At 37.4% G+C, this 19,461-nt stretch overlaps 1 protein-coding gene across 2 annotated transcripts in view; it reads right to left on the reverse strand.

Annotated features, from left to right (window-relative positions):
* The window catches only part of LOC148951863 (uncharacterized), a 55,531-nt gene that overhangs the window by 5,562 nt on the left and 30,508 nt on the right, over positions 1-19,461 (reverse strand). For both annotated transcript variants that reach the window (XM_089089374.1, XM_089089373.1), the window contains one exon: positions 6,038-6,224. In XM_089089374.1, coding sequence (XP_088945500.1) covers positions 6,038-6,224 — 187 coding nt within the window. The remainder of the gene's footprint in view (positions 1-6,037; positions 6,225-19,461) is intronic.

The following is a 19,461-nucleotide window of genomic DNA, read 5'->3' on the forward strand; positions in this document are numbered from 1 at the left end:
CGTTTGCATTGCTGAAAAGAGATACATTTTGTTTGAGAACGTTTGCATTACATGCAGACATTACATACAGACGTTTGCATTGCTGAAAAGAGATACGTTTTGTTTGAGAACGTTTGCATTACATACAGACGTTTGCATTGCTGAAAAGAGATAAGTTTTGTTTGAGAACGTTTGCATTACATGCAGACATTACATACAGACGTTTGCATTGCTGAAAAGAGATACGTTTTGTTTGAGAACGTTTGCATTGCTGAAAAGAGATACATTTTGTTTGAGAACGTTTGCATTACATGCAGACATTACATACAGACGTTTGCATTGCTGAAAAGAGATACGTTTTGTTTGAGAACGTTTGCATTACATACAGACATACAGACGTTTGCATTGCTGAAAAGAGATACGTTTTGTTTGAGAACGTTTGCATTACATACAGACATTACATACAGACGTTTGCATTGCTGAAAAGAGATACGTTTTGTCTGAAAGCCATTCTGTATTACAAGTCCCGTCTTAAGGCACCGGGTTGGAATCGTGTTTCAAAAGGGTTCGGCTAGTACCATTTTTTAACGGGGGCGTAATTTGCTACGGAGCAGGGGGAGCAACTGCCCCTCCCAGACCTCGGTTTGCCCCCCCCCCTCCCAGCTGAAATTTAGTTTCTTTAAATCTCTTGTCGAAACTAGGTCAGTTTTCTTTAGTATATCTTTCCCTTTATGGTACTATATGACTCATTTTTCAGTTTCCACTGTCATTTTCACTTGATTTGGGAAAATTGGTTTCAACCTTGTCCCCGCCCCACAGGTTTTTGACAAAATTGCGCCACTGTTTTTCAGGTTCTTCATCTTCAACCCAGCGAGACTTTAAAGTACCAAGAACACCAAAATGAAAGGACATCCATAAGCGAAACGAAACTTTTGGTTTAGATTTTATTATCATTCTATGCGGTATGTTCTAAATGAATTTTTGTCTGAGATTATGTGCTTTTTTGATGGCTTGTTAAAGAGAGAATTTCCTCTTATAAAAGAGAGAATTAATTTTCCAACCAATCAAGTGTAGCGCCTAGTGAATTTACTAAAAAAGTAACAAAATCAAATAAAACAAGAAATTTGATATGATCCTGTCTCTCACTCTCTCATCCCGGTGAAAAGCTTGAATGCCAGTGGAGACCTAAGAAGGCAAGCTTTGTGCTTTACTACACTAGGGCAGGCTTTGTGACCTAAGGAGTGGTGGCATTTGCCCTCTAATTACTTTCGATTAATAAAAAAGGCACTAGTCCTCTGAATTTAAGTGGGAGTGGTGGCATTTGCTCTCTGATTACTTTCGATTAATAAAAAATGCACTACTCCTCTGAATTTCCAATCGTATGAGCCCTTTCTGAACTTCTACGACAAAACTTTCTATAAAAACCTTATATGCCAGAAGGGCATAACATACGACCCTAATCCTGAGGGCCACGGGGGGAGGGTTGTCATCCTCAAAGACATAATTTCCAGACCCTTCGACTACGTTGAACAAAATGACCATATCAAAATGTAGATCGGAAATGATGAGCGTGGGGGGGGGGTGATTCTCCCTCCGATTACTTTCGACAATTAAAAATGACAATAGCCCTCTCAATTTCCAACCGAATGAGCCCTTTTTGAAGTTTTTACGACAACGATTTCATTAAAAACATTACATGGCCCCAGGGCATAATTTACAACCTTAGCCCTGAGGGCTGTGAGGGGAGGGGTGTCATACTCAAAAATATAATTTCCGGACCTTTCAACTACGTCCAACAAAATGGCTATATCATAATGTGGATCGGAAGCGTTTGGGGAAATGATGGGTGTGGGGGGGGGGCATTCGCCTTCCAATCACTTTCGACTTTTAAAAAGGGCACTCGCCTTTTCAATTTCCAATCGAATAAGCCCTTTCTGAAGTTTCTACGACAATGCTTTCTATAAGAAAACCTTATATGCCCCCAGGGCATAACCGACAACCCTTGCCCTGAGGGCTGTGGGGGGTTGTCATCCTCAAAGACCTAATTTCCAGGACTTTCAACTACGTTGAACAAAATGGCTATCTCAAAATTATGACTGGATGTGTTTGGGGAAATGGTGGGCGTGAGAGGGAGTTTAGCTGCCCTCCAACCACTTTCGACTATTTAAAAAGGGCACTAGCCACTCCAATTTCCAATCAAATGAGCCCTCTTTGAAGTTTCTACGACATCGCTTTCTATAAAACCTTATATGCCCCCAGGGCATAACTTACAACCATTACAGAGAGGGCTGTGGGGAGAATGCCATCTTCAAAGACGTAATTTATAGAACTTTCAGCTACGTCGAACAAAATGTTTATCTCAAAATTTTAATTGGATGTGTTTGTGGAAATGGTGGGCGTGTAAGGGGTGTTAGTTACCTTCCAATCACTTTCGGATATTAAAAAAGGAACAAGCTCTTCCAATAGAATGAGCCCTTTTCGAAGTTTCTACGACAACTCCTTCGATAGGAAGTGCCCTGGTCAAAAAAAAAAAAAAAAAAAAAAAAAAAAAAAAAAAAAAAAAAATGGCGCCCACATCGTTCTTTACTAAGGCAGTGCTATTGCGCTGCCTATGATTGACAACCTTATGTAGCCGAAGCATAAGTACTTGCCTAGCAAGCCAATAGAGGCTAAAGTGAGAGAGATATTTTGGACAAAAGCCTATTGTAACCGCAGTGGGTATTGATATTTTGAGTTAAAAAACTTATGGCAAACAAGTCTCCTGGACTTGCAATAGGCAAATGAGAAGCTTGGGCACCAGCGGAGACCTAAAGAGGCAAGCTTTGTGCCTTACTCCGCTTGGGATTGACTGATATTGACAGCCTTGGTGTTGCCAAAGCATGAATACTTGCCTAGCAAGCTAATAGAGGCTGAAGCAAGGGAAATATTTTGGACGAATAGCAGTGGGCAATTAAGATTTGAGTTGAAAACTTATGATCAACAAGTCACCTGGACTTGCACGGGCAAACGAGAAGCCTGAGTGCCAGTGGAGACCTAAGGAGATAGGCTTTGTGCATTGCTTCGGTTGAGCTTGACCGGTATTGACAGACTTGGTGTAGTCAAAGCATAAGTACTTTCCTAGTATGCCAATAGGGGCTGAAGCGAGAGATATTTTGGACAAAAGCCCACTGTAGGCTTCGTCGCAGTGGGCGACAAGAGCCAGAGTTACCCCCTGACTCTTTGACTGAGTTCTAGGGTCATAAAAGGTCTAAGAACTCTAAAATTTACCTATTTCATGACCGATGTAAGACTATCAAGAGCTTTATAAATTAGCCTTTTATTTTCTGTAGAGTACTTAAGGACTCTTCTGCTCCTAATCATGTTTTGTTGTGTCTACTTCGTGTTTTCAGTAAAGCACTAGTTTTTCGGAATTCTACAAACATAGTGAAAAATTATGAGTCAGTTTATTTCAGTCTATTGCAGATATAAGTTTCATAAACTGCGAAACAATAGTTTTTGTTCGATTTTATTTTCATCTTACCTTTTTACCTACCCTCCTGGGTCCTGGGTATGTTTCTGACGAGGGGCGAATATGAAATTTGGAATTTACCGATGAAAAAAATAGCACAAGACGATGGACTGAAAGTTTTATTTTTTTTTACGTCCTGGGGGGCCAGGGGGATGTACAACCCGTTGGATATTGGGACTCAACTTCGTATAATTTTCAAATACAAGTTACAAAATGCCATGAGAAAACATACGATCAACGTACATAACACATAAAAACATACTTTATCATTTATGGAAACCCGAAAAATATTCTCGAACTTGCTTGCCAACCTGAAAGCAGAGATAGGCCTGACGCGCTTCGCAGGATACTTTCGTTCGCATTTTGCATCCAGGCATCCGGTTTCGAGCCGAATTCTTCAGCATCGTGTCAAAGCGAGGAAGATGCTTTGCATTCCATTTCCTTTCTGGTCCGTATGGCAAAGGGCATCTTTTTCTGCCTTTAGACGACTGCTCCAGTTGATCTTCATCATTATCGTCTTCACATTTGCTAAAGATGCCCTCAGTTGATCGTCGAGGATCTTCAACTAAACATTCAACCACCTGAAATCTGAAGTGAATCAGCTGATCGTAGGGTTTGTTCCCTTCGATTGAATCCTGCCTGTAGAGTAGCCAGGCATTCTGAAGAGCCAAATCAATAAAATGGTGAAGAACTCGAACTTGCCATTTATTTGTCCTGCTGCTGAATCTGTAATAACTCACCATGCGGTCACAGAGATCGACTCTGCCCATGTACTTGTTGTACTGTCTTACCACAAGAGGACGGGTGATATCTAGATATTTTCTTTCAGACTTGTCGTATCTTGACACAGGTAGCTCAGGTTCTTTGCCATATCAGGTTAGAGCTAGAAAAATGGGTTTGTTGTCGTACCACTGCGTAACGGCTACAACTCGATCTTCTCGCGTGAACGTAAAGGACGTCCCACGTCCAGTTCTCTTTATTTCACGAACGGTCTTCGCTGGTAGATCTTCAAATCGATTTTTCATGAGCGTGCTGGTGGCATTTCTGCGCTTTTCTGATAATTTTTCAAGCAAAGATATGCTAGTGAAGTACCTATCAAAGAAAAGATATGCACCTTTACTTAGATCTTGGCATATGTGTAGCAAAGCGGCAATACTTAGACCTCTAGCTTGTAGTTCTGGCACAAATGTTGTCTTTCCTTGATAGATTACGAAATCATACACCAGACCTGATGAGCCTGCTAAAACAAAGTTCTTCAAGCCAAGAGGATTTGGCTTATCTAGTACGTACTGCTTCAGGCTGCATTGCCCAGCAAAGGGAATCATTTGCTTGTCAATACAAATGAATTGTTCTCACTCAAGCTTTAGACACTAATCTTGCACCTTATTCAGCAAGGGGCGCACTTTCTAAAGACGATCATTTCTCTTGGTATCCTCGTCAACCTCGTCATACAAAAGGAACTTCACATTCTGTCTAAGCTTGAAAAACCGATCTCGAGACATTTTCTCGCAGATGATAAGGACTCGAAATTTCTTGCTCCAAAACATTCGAAGACGAGGAAACTTCAGGTTACTCATGACGATGGAAATGCCAAAGAATACTCTCAGTTCGGAGGCCCTAGCAAACAAAACTTTTTTGTGGCCTTCCGGTAATGACAATTCATTGCGAAAGCCATTGTCTAAAAAAAATGAGTCAAAGAAGTACTTCAAAAAGTATTCATGTGGCTTCCAGCATTCCCGTTGACTTGAATCTGAGTACAAGGGAATTTATGAATGATGCTCGTTCAAGGTATCTGAACTGGTCCACATTTTGTTGGGGTGGCGAATTTTTCCTGAGCGACTTGTTGGTACGGAATCAGTTGTGAATGCTGGAATATACTGCGCTAGTGGAATGTCGTCCTTTTCTTTGTCGAATAGGACTGAGAAGTCATTGAGATTAGCCCGATCTAGAAAGCCTTGAGACTCTTCTTCAATATCAGAGGACACTTGGTCTGCATCTGTTGCACATGTGTTGCCAGGTAAATACCACTCAGGGTCGGTTTCGTCTCCGTTATCTTCCATGTCGTTATCTTCCTAGACGTCACAGTAGGAAACTTTAGACATATAACAACTCCATTTAAATAGCCTCACTGAAGAAAAAAAATGTTAGGCCTAACCAAAAAAAAAACTTAGCTAAAAAATTACAATCTTCCAACCCGTTGGACTTCTAAGGTAAGACCGAATGTACAACCCATTGTACAAGACCGAAAGTCCTTCTGCCAGATGGACCAGATGCCAGATGGACGCTGAAAAGCTGCACAGTACCAGCAAAGATTTCCTAAGGTATCTTAGGCAATTCAAACGAGCTGTTAAGGTATACATCTCCATTACCATTAATTGCCACTATTAATTGCCACTATTAATTGCCACAATTTGTTGCCACTATTCTTGCTAGGTACCCCGTGGCTGTTTGCTTAATCGCGTGTTGCAATGTTTTTTCTTCATGATTTTTTTTATCAATTCTGGAAATGCATAACTAAAAACTAATTAGAAATAGCCAAAAATTACATACCTTCAGCAGAAACAAAATACTTTTTCTTAGATTTTTGATTTGTTGAGTGCTTTTCAAGTATTCGGTATTTTTGTAGGTTGGTAAAAGCAGCTTGGAAATTCTTGATGACGGACAAAGTAGAATCAGTGGTGTTCGTACCACACACAGATTTGACAACATCTCCCAACTCCTTCAAAAAGGGGACCATCTAAAATTGAAAAGGACATGAAGGAAAAAAAAACTTGATTTCCCCTAAAAGCAGGGTTCATAAACATGTGGAATTTAAGGAGCCCAAAGCTTATTCCAACGAACTCTAATAACAGTTATGGTTTCTAGTTTTCATAACGGCTCAATTATTTTTAAACGAGAGTAAAGTCTAAGCAGCTGATTGCTTCGATTCTCTCTAATCTTAAATATTTTTGAAAACTCTGGCAATGCACTACTTTTTACTCAATGTGCGTCGGATATATTTTAGTAGCATAAAAAGATTATCATGCAAACAATCCAGCAACAGGGACGTTTAATGATGGGAGAGGGGCAATTTGTCCTTCCTCCTACATTTTGAAAAATACACTTTTGTCCCCCGCCCCTAGAATTTAAGGAGCCCAGAAGATTTTCCGGTGAATTCTAATAACAGTAATGGTTTCTAGTTTTCATAACAACTCAATGATTTTTATACGAGAGCTGGTGTCTAAAGACATTCCCACTTGGTTTTGATTTTTAGAATTTAAACTTAGACCTGTTTGAGTGGTGAAAGGTAATACAAACAACAAAAGGTAAAACAATAAGTAAGTGAACTATTCTAAGACAGTGAAAAATTTTCTAAAAGAATATTTCGGTCTACTGGCCGTAGACCAGTTGTTTTGTTCTTCATTTTGACATTTTTCTATCTTTATTTTGTCACGGCTGGCCAGTTCGGCTTTAAATCTTTTATACATGGTACTGGTACTATATACTGGTACCTTTAACCATAAATGTAAGCCAAAAGAATATTTTTGCTTGAAAGGACGAGGAGGAAAATTGCATCTTCTTGGTTATTAGCTTGAAGAATAATTATCACACGTTCATCATTATAACTATAAATGTATAACTATAATGAGAGGTTATACAAACAACAAAAGGTACAACAATAAGTAAGTTAAATATTATAAGACAATAAAAAATGTTCTAAAAGAATATTTTCGCTCCATATCTAGGAGCTGCCACCAGCAAAGCGCTTTGCTGGTTCAAACCCCTGAGAAACAAAATAAAAAGCAGATCAGGAGCATGTTTTTAATGCGATTCTTTTTTTTTTTTTTTGGTAGCTAACCTAAAAGGTATTTTAACACAAGCTCATTGGTATTGACTATTGGTTTTTAAATGTAATTTGTTAAATCATTTTCAATTAAATTTGCGTATAATATGTTGAATGAATATTGTCCCAAGTCTCTATTTAAAGAAGCATTATTACTCGACTTAAGTTAAATTTATACTTCCTTGGGAACCACTTGTCTAATACCCAAATCATTGCTAATGAGGGAGTTGTTTCAAAAAGTAGTGCGTTGCTAGAGTTTTCAAAAATATGGCTGCTTAGATCAGGATCAAAGCAACCAGCTGCTTAGAATTTTACTGAAGCATTTAAGTTAAGAGCTGATATGGAGTTGGCTAATAAACGTCTCTATTTAAAGAAGCATTATTACTCGACTTAAGTTAAATTTATACTTCCTTGGGAACCACTTGTCTAATACCCAAATCATTGCTAATGAGGGAGTTGTTTCAAAAAGTAGTGCGTTGCTAGAGTTTTCAAAAATATGGCTGCTTAGATCAGGATCAAAGCAACCAGCAGCTTAGAATTTTACTGAAGCATTTAAGTTAAGAGCTGATATGGAGTTGGCTAATAAACGCTTTAAGAAACTCGAGTTTTCTGAACTCCCTGAAAATAAAATTGGATTTCCTCAAATCTTTTGACAATTACTCCTACTACTAACAACTCACCTCAGCACCAAGCCACCTGAGGTCAACACAGCTAGGCACGCTCCTCCTCTATTTTTCTCCACACCCTCCCAGGACGTTCCTGTTTCCCTTAAATCTTTCTTTACGACATTCTCCCACCCCAACCGCAGACCACTTGCTTTCCGTTTAGCCCTAGACGGTTGGCCGGAAAAGGACAATCTTTGACAATTTTCTGACAATTAACGTTAAACAACTCTAAACCAGCGGAATAATAGCCAACTTTTTTAATAATTGGACCTTACCTATAAGTTTTAATTACAATGTGTATATTCCTGGTATGTCATTGGTCCTTGACCCAATTAAATTCCATTTCGGTTATCACCTATTGAACCCTAATGAATCATCATTTCACCCATTGAGTACTAACAACGTAACTACACGAGGCCTTTTGGACCCCGCTTTATTCTGATTGCAAATTGAGGCATCAAGATGAAATGAGTAAAGTTGAAAGGTTATTTGAACCTTTTAATTTTATTAGATCTATTATTTATTATTTATCAATTATATAATAATTTCAATAATATCATTTATTAATATTAAACCTATTATTTATTAGCAATATTCCTATTATTAATTAATATTTAACCTATTATTTATCATAAATCTAAACCTATTTAACTTGTTTAAAAAATGTTCCTTAAGATAATCCAGGCTAGGTTTGATTTAAGCTACAACGTTTAGCTTAAGATGCAAGTCACACTGAATAGCCTTAAAAAATCAAAATTCCATTTTGATGAAATTTTGATGGGGTTTACAAAAGTATTTTTTCGGGGGGGGGGGGGGGGTACAAAAAAAACTTTTAAAACGCATCCAAAATTAGTTTATATTCATTTTCGTTACGTTTTTACGAGGCGGAAAAACATTTCGGGGGGAGGGGGTCAAACCCCGTACCCCTCCCCCCTGGATACAGCCTTGGTAGTACCCTACGTATGACAGTTTAGATAGTGTAAGTATTTGCTTCGTTTACCATGTAGGTACAAAAACCAATTTAGGTACAAAAAATCAAAGCCAGCATCCTTTAACTAGTTTCTTATATATTTAGCGCTGAAGAAAATATCCGTCGTTTAGTACGTCTTTTCATTCTATCGGCCGTAGGGTAATCTTTGATCATTTAAAATACTAACTCTGTTAGCAGGTCTAGTTTTTTTGACAAATTTTGTCAACTAATCTACCATTATTTCGCGAGAATCTATAGTTTGCCAGTATAGTTCGTCGCGAGGGCTGATAATTTGCCACTGCGCCAAAGAAATAAGTTTATCAGGAGGGAAAATTCAAAGGCTGGTCCTTATTATTGTCCTATGTGTGGAGGTTTAGATGAGAGCGTTTATCACTTGATGTGTGAATTTGAGGAGCTGAGTGATTGGAGACTTGCAGTGTTTGGTATGGGGAATTATAATTTTGAGCGGTTGGTGAGAGTGCGTGCGGATGAATGTTTTATGGGTATCAGAAGCATGGCACGTTTCCTTCGTCTCGCGATGAATCATAAAAGTAGAATTCTGTAGGATTATGTTAAAATTTGTGCAATTTCTTTGTAATTGTTCTTTGTTTATATTTTTTTGCCATAGCCTATGGACTTTTAGCGCAAATATATTCTATTCTATAGAACAAACTGAGCTGATGTCATAAATATTTTTTGAAAGTACTATGTTAAAAAACGTAACTTTTAGCTATTGCTGACAGAGACTTGAAAAAATTGAACACAAAAAAAAAGAAAAAAAAAAGATGAAAAAAAAAAGTTAAAAAAAAATTAAAAAAGACAAAAAAAAAGAACGCCAATTTTGATTCCATTTGTACTGATGTTCTAATAATCAATTATCTTTAGCGACAATTATTTTTTTTCGATATTTATAGCCTAAAAAGGTAGATAACAACAAATTTAGCCCCCAAAGTATAATAAGAAAATTCTCGCGGCTAACATTATCGTTCGTTCTGGACTTTTAGCAACATAAATTTCTTTTATTTTTCTGTTACCTTTTGTATTGCAACAAAAATAACTTGAAATGACTAATCATCATCATTAATGATGATTTATTTGTATATAACTTCAGCCTAAAATGCTAGATAACAACACTTAGATCCCAGAATACTTAAAATAAACAAATTGCAAGGGTTAAAGTTGTCGTCCATTCGGAACTTCTAGTATATATATATATATATATATATTTTTTTTTTTTTTTTTGTGTGTGTTTTTTTTTATACCCGTTGTGTAACATTAACAAGAAGAAGAATCATAGGGAATTATTTTCGCAAGACAGTGAAATTCTATATTTAAATGAATATTTTGACCCTATGTCCAACAGCCGTCATCAGCAAAACATAAACATATAAAAGAAAAGAGACTTACAATAACATACAACCATTAAAACTAAAATCAGAATTTTAGTTTTACTAAAATTTACTTTACTAAAGAACACAGTCCCAGTATCCTTACTTCTAGCACAGGCAAACTAGCCAAAAATATGGGTCGACCCCAAACAAATTGCAATAGAAATGATTTTTATACCATGTTGTAGAGAAAAAAGAGAGCTCAAAACATATCCAAAGTTGCACAACTAGTATTTTTGGTTTTTGTGTCAATTTTTTCTAAAAAAAATGAACTGTCGGTAAATGTTCATTTTTTCTGTATATTAAGTACCGTCCTAATGTAAAATGAAGAGCTGAGCCCGAAAATGAAAGCAAATTTGATGATTAATGTACCAGAAAAAAGTTTCATAATCATAAGTATGTGATTTTACCCTTCTCATCGTTGTGACTTCTTTTACACCATACTAACAGAAGGCAGCTATTCTGACATAAAATGATGAGCTGAGCTCAAAAATCAAGTTAACCTGATGCAGTTTCTACTTGGAAACCCGTTTCTTATTCATCAATATGCATTTTTTTTATTTTCATTTGACATGTTTCTTTTAGCACTTATTGTCCCCTAATTGATCAATTGTTGGAAAAAAAAAGTTATGGTTGGCTCGTTTAGAAGACCAGCTAAGGCACAGAAGACTGCTACACCACTTTCATAACCTTCATATGCAATAAATTATATCAACGTTTCGTCCCACGTTTTGTCCAAGTGATTTCTCGGATAAAGCCGTAAGCTAAAAAGTCACAATTGAAAAGTACCCCGAGTAATCATTTATCAAGTCATGTTGATGCCCGTGTTTGATATCTTGTCATCCATAGATACAAAAAAATCATTCGATATATCCGCCACCTAACAAGCTAAAAAAGTTTCACTGTGAATGTTCTCTTTTCCCATTGACTTGATATTTAAAGGTAAGAGATTATTTTTGTTTGTGTCATCATTTCAACCGAAAATCTACAGTCCGAAAGGGTAAGTTTATGTATCCAGCCGTACATAGTGAAATTCTTGGAAATTTATATCAAAGAACTGTTTTATCTTTTTTTTCACAGAGACATCTACTGAGAAGATAATCGCGCCTTGAAAAGCATCTTATGCTAACATTAACGTTAGGCTGTCCAAACTTGTATGTATTAACATATAGATATATAGGATTCTACAAAGAAGAATCCAGGTGGAGATTGCAAAAGACTGGACTCCACTTTCCTTTTTCTGAGGTTCATCACTAGCAAAGAGGATCAATCTCACGGAATCTGAGTACTTTCAACACAGATTGTGTTCCTACTCAGCATCATTTTTTGTTACTTGTTACATGCTCTAGCTTCAAAACAAGCAAAAGTTGCCCACAGCTATATCACTGGCTTGCAAACTTTGGGAGCGCTTGAATAACCCTCCAAAAGGTATTCGATGTACAATTGACGGTGGAGCTCTTCTGCACAGAATTTTATGGGCCAAAAACGAACGATGCTCTGAAATCTTTGGCCATTACGCTGCTTACGTAGCATACTATTGTGTTCCATCTGCCACTATTGTGTTCGACGGCTACGATGGTGGAGCTACCATAAAGGATATGGCCCAGACAAAAGAAAGTCGTATAATTTTCCGTGAGGTCTTCTTTCCGGCGTATATGCATCTGAAGGTGAAAAAGAACGATCTCTTGTCCAACAAGAAAGATAAGGTCGAAGTAGTCTTCGACTTAATTTTTTATCTTTGATCAAAAGGTTTCCTCATAGTCAGGCATCTAGTGATGCAGATGTCCCAGTTAAGGAAGCTGCTTTTGATTATTCCCGGTTTTACGGCACTGTCGTCATTGGAGATGATACTGATCTTATGTTCTATTGTGTTCTCATGGTGACCTATCAAGCAAGAAACTATTGTTTGCACTGGGCCAAGAGACAAGCTATCTGATTCTTTTTGCTCACGCTATGTAAGACAATGACTCTAGTCAATGGATTCACAGTGTGGCAAAAGGCCTTGCTCTGAAGAAGCTAATGGCAGATGCTGATTTTCGTACATAAGCTGCAGTTTTCATACTAAAGTCAGCTTCGAAGGAGGAAGTAAGGGTTTCTGGAGAAGACGTTTTGCTCATGATATATGTCTCATCAAAAGGGGAAAATCTGAATGAACTCCGCAGGAAGTTTATAAAAAGAAGGTGACTACTGCTAGCCCGCTCGTCCACCCAGAACAGTTACCACCAACTTCTGATGTGGCTAAATTCCACAGTTACAGGGTTTTCTACCAAGTTCAGGTATGGAGTGGAGATCCTGATTCCGAACTTAAAGCCGGGGAATGGGGTTGGAAAAATAAAGATAAGTTCTTGTATGCATTGACTACTGACGTCCCACCAGCTCCTCGTCTGCTTCTGAAAATCGTGAAATGCTCCTGTCAACTGGAATGTAGATCAACGAGTAGCTGCTTTAAAAACGGCTTAGTGTGCACTTCAGCGTGTAAAACCCGCAAAGGTACAGTATGTTATACCTCTGCACGTATTAAAAGTTAAAATGAAGAGGAGAACGTCAACGCTTAGACATCTCATTCAAAATAATTAGTTTTGAATGGAGGTCGAAGTTCAAGTCTGTCTTTCAAATGTTCATGAAGTTGATTCGACAAAAGACTAGTCAGTGTGTTGATAATAGTTAATTCTTAAGAGGGATTTTAAATGTCGGCCGCTGAAAACTAGTTTCATAGATGATTTCCCTTTTCTAATATTTTTAATGTTTTAATAAACATCTTGCAATCACTTTTTTAGGCCGACCGATTAGGAGATGGAGCCAGCGACGATCAGAACCAGGCTAAGTAATTATTAGATCTGAAAACCGACAATGTAGCCAGCAAAAAATGGTCTGGTAAATAAAAGAGGGGGGTCACAACGAAGAGAAGCATAAGAATCTCATATTGATTATTATGAAATTGTTTTTATATACCGTACACCAAATATGACACCATTTTCGCACTCATTCAGTTCAAGAAAAACGAACAATTACCGGAACTTAATTTTTGTTAGGAAGGCGAAACAACTGACACGATACGCCCAAAAAAAAACTAGTTTTGCGTCGACCTAGAATGTTCAACTTTGGATATGTTGTTCAACTTTTTTTTCTCTACAACATGGTGTAAAAATCATTTCTGTTGCAATTTGTTTTTACCAACAATCGACGAATTGGTTGACAAAAAGTGCTAAAAGAAAGATGTCAAATGAAAATAAAAAGGTGCATATTGATGAATATGAAACGAGGTTTCTATTAGACACTACATCAGGTTAATTTGATTTTTGGGCTCAGTTCCTCATTTTATGTCAGAAGTTGCCTTCTGATAGTATGGTGAAAAAGAAGTCACACCGATGAAAAGGGTAAAATCACTTATTGATGATAATGAAACTCTTTGCTGGTACATTGTACATCAAATCTGCTTCCATTTTCGGGCTCATCCCTTCATTTTACATCAGGACGGTACTTCATATACAGAAAAACGAGCATTTACCGACAGAAAAAAACTGAAGAAATTGACACGAAAAGCAAAAAAACTAGTTTTGCGTCGACCTAGAATGTGCAACTTTGGATATTTTGTTCAGCTTTAGTTTTCTCTACAGCATGGTGTAAAACTCATTTCTATTGCAATTTGTTTGGGGTCAAACTCTAGTTTGCCTGTACTATTCAGCGAAGTTCAATCCGGACTGATAAATAAAGTGAGGTGAAACAAAGCAATTCATTGAAGTGAAAGATAAATAATTAAAGAACACACTCTCACTGCTAATCTTGCCTTTTTGGCAGCTACTCTCGGAGGTCTTTTTGTAATTGGTTATGTGTTAGTGTCTACTGGTTTTACAATATATTTTGTAAAAACATTTTTAATTAAATTTTTGCATAGAGCAAATTCAAGAAAAAACGATATTTTACAGAACCAGTTACAAAAAGCCGTTCAAGTCTAGCTACCAAAATGGCAAGATTAGCACTGAAAGCGTGTTTTTAATTATTTTTTTTTCCACTTCAATGAACTGCTTTGTTTCACCTCAATTTATTTATCAGTCCTGATTGAAGCTGGGACTGTTTAAAATTCTAATTTTAGTTTTAATGGTTGTTGTTCGTGTATTTTATTACCGCTGGCACCAATGTTCGTGTGATCGCCACCTGAGTTATACCGGTAGGCCAAAACGCCACCTGTATTATAGTGGTAAGCTACAACGCCACTGGCGTGGTAATATGCGGGTGCCACCACTTACTAGAGGGGAAAGCCCCGGCCCGAAATTATAATGTGATTCCCACGTCTACCACACCGGTTCTGCAAATATTGGGTTTGGTACTACCCTATTTACAGTATACCCTGTCCCAGGGTATGATAACGCGATCACTTCTAAGGCCAAATGTACCCGCCTTGGAGGTGTTACCTCTCGTTGGAGGTAACAAACCCCCCTGTCAATATAATAATGATAGTATCTCGTAACTCCATTCCTATCCTGCCTGGGTTCCGGGAAAATTAGTAGACAGTTTGTAGAAACTATCTTATTTGTATTCTTCCAAACGGTCACAATAAACACATCTAAAAATTCCCATTACAGACTCCCTATACGGGGTCTTAAAGTAGACTAAATCAAAAATAATATTCTGTACACAACTGTTCATAAGGGTTGACCTTCGCTTGGCCCAGCCAATCATCTCAATCCCCATTCATAACCAATTCTATCTTCCCAGCCCTATTATTTAATCACTCAAACCAGGAAGTACAAAAATAGAATTTTCTTCAAAGCTTACTTATTGCAACACAACTATAGCTTAGCAACGAGACTTTTAACTTGTCATTGCAAATTATACTATAGGCAAATCTAAATAAATGTAATTAGAACGAAAACAGGTCATTTATTTGAAAAGAAAAGAAACAGGGGTGAAACCCCAACACCTCCCCCTGTAAGATAAATGACCGCCCACGCTCTACCTTGGTCCACGCTCGCCCTTACAAACATAAACCCATAACTTCAACTTTACAAAATCAATTTGCCTTCTCTCTTCCACCAGTGTCTGTGCTACTACTTCCACCGCTTGGCTCTAGATCGGTCGTCAACGACACGTCTCTACTGTCGGACCACCATGGTCCATATCGTATAGCATCCGCATTAGGTTTTGAAAGTTGAAGTCCCCAAGAATCGTAGACAATGATTGTGCGCAGCACAATCAAATACTAAAAATTTTTCTCGCTCTCACGAATTTACATTTGAGAAGAGCAGAGAATCAGTTTCTGGCACATGTGATGATGCCAGCCATCATGAAAAATTGGCTGCACTATCTTCCTGATTTCTATCGGTGGAGGAAGAACCACATCTCAATAAAAAGTAAAGTACCCTTTGAAACAATTTTAAACAATCCATGGCCGAAAAAGTACTGGCCTGTGGAAACAATAAAAGCAGAGGGAATGAAGTAAAAATTTGAGTAAATGATGAATCGCCTTTTTTCTTGGTTCCCTCCCCTGGGATAATCAAATTCAGTGTATATTTTGATTCTACTTGTAGATAATACTTCCATACTGAATATGATTTTCTGGAAATAATTGTCAATTCCCATTAAGAATGATAGCTATGAATAGGGTTACTGGACAAAGGTTTGGGTGAAGTATGAAGTGACTGGGAGAGAGTATCCCCCAAGGACTCCAGATCAGAGAGGCAAGACCTCGGTAAAGGGATCACAACTTGTCCGCCAGTTGTGCATTGAGGAAAAGGGCTATCTTTCGTAACTTCCCGCAGGGGAACTTCCCCAAGGGATTTCTCTTCCTCATAAAGGATCGACATATCTTTTTGAGTTTATAATACCAATCTTAGATTCCTTTCCAAATTTTTCCAATCCAACTCAACATTCAATATCCCCTGACTTTCCCCCAGCCCGTTGTAGGTCCTTCATCTCTACTTCGTAACTATCTTGTTTTATTCCGCATTGGTCTTTGGACTCTTTTTCCCCCCTATTATTTATGTTATCAAGGCACAGCCCATCCAACATTTTATTTTTCTCCCTATTGTTTATGTTATCAAGGCACAACCCATCCAACATTATGTATTTTTCGCCACTGCAGGCTGAATCTCCAAATTTTGTCTCTTTTTTGCATTCCTCTTTTCATCTCTACTTTTCTCAATTCTGTCATTCGTGCAAAATAATAAATCTTCGTTAAATCTAATTTGGAGTCCAGTGTCCACCATCTTTGACTGCAGTACTTCTTTGTAGCTCCGTTTAATATCTCTTTTCTCCCTCTTAGTTTTCTTTTCTTTTGTAGTAGCATTAAATAAATCGTCATGATATCTGAATTGGAAACCAGTGTCCATCTTTGACTGACTTTCTTTACTGTAGTTTCGCTTAATATCTTTTTTCTCTCTTTTAGTTTGCTTTACTTTTACTGCAGAAACAAATAATTCGTTATCATATGGGAACTGAATTCCGACATTTGGTTTTTCATATTGTACTAAAATTTCCCGAACTTTGCGAGGAAAAGCGCGTACAATAAATTTCGTCTCATTTTCTTTGGTACAATCAGTGTTTCATTCTGGCCTGTACTTGTTAGTGTCTCATATTCATTAAAAGTGTTCTCAAGTTTTATATTATCTGCAAATTTTCCAGAAAAAGAATTTTTGCGCGTATTATTTTCAATATTATGATGTCTTTTTACTTCTGCCTCCCATTTTTGCGGATTATGAACACTTCGAACACGAGTATCAAGCAATTCATTTTTACGACAGGGTGGCAGAGCCTCTCATTTGTTTTTGGGCCGGTCCACCTCCCCCGTTAGTCAACGAAGTTGTATATTTTCTCGTAAAAGTGTTTAATGTTTGGTGATTTTCATTTTCTCGCAATTGATCCTTAGACAAATTATTATGGCTATCCGACGGTCTATAAGTAACTTGTGATAAAATGTCACTGCGAATTTCCCCAACGAGTTTTCATTAGTCTGTTAATTGTTTTTACAATATCCTGGTAATATTTTGTATCGGCCTCCCAACGGGCCTGTCTTTCTTCCTTTCTTTCTCTTTTATCTTTCTCTGTTTGTTTCCTATCTTCCTCCTCTTTTTGCTCTCTGGCTTCTTCTTCTTCTTCTAATTCACAGCAGGCGGGCTATTCAGTTGATACTATTTAGCCCTTTTCTTTTTGCTTCACTCTGTTGGCCACAGAGCTACTGGCTTGGTTGTCTCTTATTTATTAGATATTCTCAGATATCTTTCAGTATATCTTTCGACCAAAGGAGTTCAAATATAAGATGATAGATATCAATTTCTGTGCTCTGTGTGCAGGTATAGTTGGCTAGGCTCTTTGCTGATAGTGATATGTTGTGATGTTTGAAGCATTTTAACAGTTTACAAAGCAAGGTATGTTGTGCAGACGTCAGCATATTACATTCAAATAGGCAATGGTCAATTGTTTCATTCTTCATATTACAATGCCTGCAAAGACGGGACAGGGGAATTGAACCACTTGAATTAGAAAACTTACATGAGACTGCCAGGAAATTTAGTCCATTTGTTCCAGAACGAATTCTATGATAAATTTTAGAAAGATACTTATTGGGAAAGGGGGAAAGGATAGGGTTAATCTTATTAAAATTAATATCTGATAGCCTCCATCGGTAAATATCTCTAATTGGGATTGGTCTCCCACTTGGCAGGTCAATATTTATAGCATTTTTTGCTATTTCATCAACCTGATGATTACCACTTATGCCAGAGTGGCTAGGAATATACTGAAAATAAGTTTTTATGCCACTTGAAGTAAGATTATCTATAATACTGAGACAATGGTAAGCGTCAATGTCCAACTTATGCTGAGTAACTGAGGCCAGCAACTCAAGGCCTGATAGAGAGTAGAAGTATATGATAATATTATTTGATTTTTCAATAAAAAGTTGGTTTTCCTTAAGGTGTTATAATGCCACGATTATGGCATTTACCTCAGCTGACATTATAGATAAATTATTATATAATCTCTCGTCCATTACAATTTTCAGATGAGGAAGAAAAGCACCACTTGCAACCTTTTCATTCGTTTTTGACCCATCAACAAATATTTGGAAGTGATTTTTATAGGTAATTGTATTAAGTTCTGCAAATTTTTTCTGGACAAAAGCAATGGGGGTTAAATCTTTATTCCACTTTGAGAAGTCAGTATTTATTATGGGACTTTTGGGTTAAATGAGTTTCCTGGAAACAAGCAATATTAATGGAATTATTATTCATAAAAGATATTAGTTCATTTAACTTATTTTCTGTGAGTCATCTTACATTCCACTGGAGTATTATTATGTGTTGTATAATTGATTTATTTTTCATATGACTCAATGTTCAATGTTCAAGTATCAATTGATCAGCTTTGTTAGAACTAAAGCAAGATCTTTTATCGCTTGAATGAGCATGTTATGAGGGATGTAGATTTTTGCCCATTCTGCAATGATTTTTTTTTTCTGTAGTTGATGTATGTTCATGGCCTGAACTGCATTACAGTTTAGAATGAATAAGCATATATTTGGGGATTGCATGTTTGGTTGTGCATCCTGTTTGTCAGTTAAGGGATTAATTCCTGGTAGTGTTTCTGGCTTGTTTCTTCTTGGGAGGGGGGGGGCAGACTGACCTCATCTCACCGGACAAGGAGGCTTGTTGCCTTGGTGATTCCTTCTGATAGGGATGTGAGCTAGGGGGCTTAGAAGATGGTGTTTTATACGGGGTACTTGATGCTTTGGGGGCGTTTGACTTGGGGGTTTTGGTTGGTTTCATTACAAGCTTTATTTGGTATTGTTGGGCAGCATTTGCTTCCATTGCTGCAAATGGGTATGGGATGGCCTTCTCTGTTGCTATTTGGAGTGTTAGAGCTCTTTTCTTATATGCAGGACATAGTGATTTATTTGTGGATTCATGTGGGCCTTTGTAATTGTTGCATATAGGCTGAGTGTTGTTGCAGGATGTCAACTCTTTAGGATGGAAAGCTTTAGGATACAATTACAACACCGAAGAAGAATTTCTTTGCATTTTTTTGTTGTTTGTCACAGTTTGAGACACTTCTGACACTGGATAGGCTTAGGTTTATATTCTTTGTTTGGCTTGATTTGCCCAAATAGGAGTAATTTTTCCGGGTTATTAATT

This window comes from Artemia sp. Qi Xiang Cuo, chromosome 5, assembly GCF_049724085.1.
Source record: "Artemia sp. Qi Xiang Cuo chromosome 5, ASM4972408v1, whole genome shotgun sequence".
Taxonomy (NCBI): Eukaryota; Metazoa; Arthropoda; class Branchiopoda; order Anostraca; family Artemiidae; genus Artemia; species Artemia sp. Qi Xiang Cuo.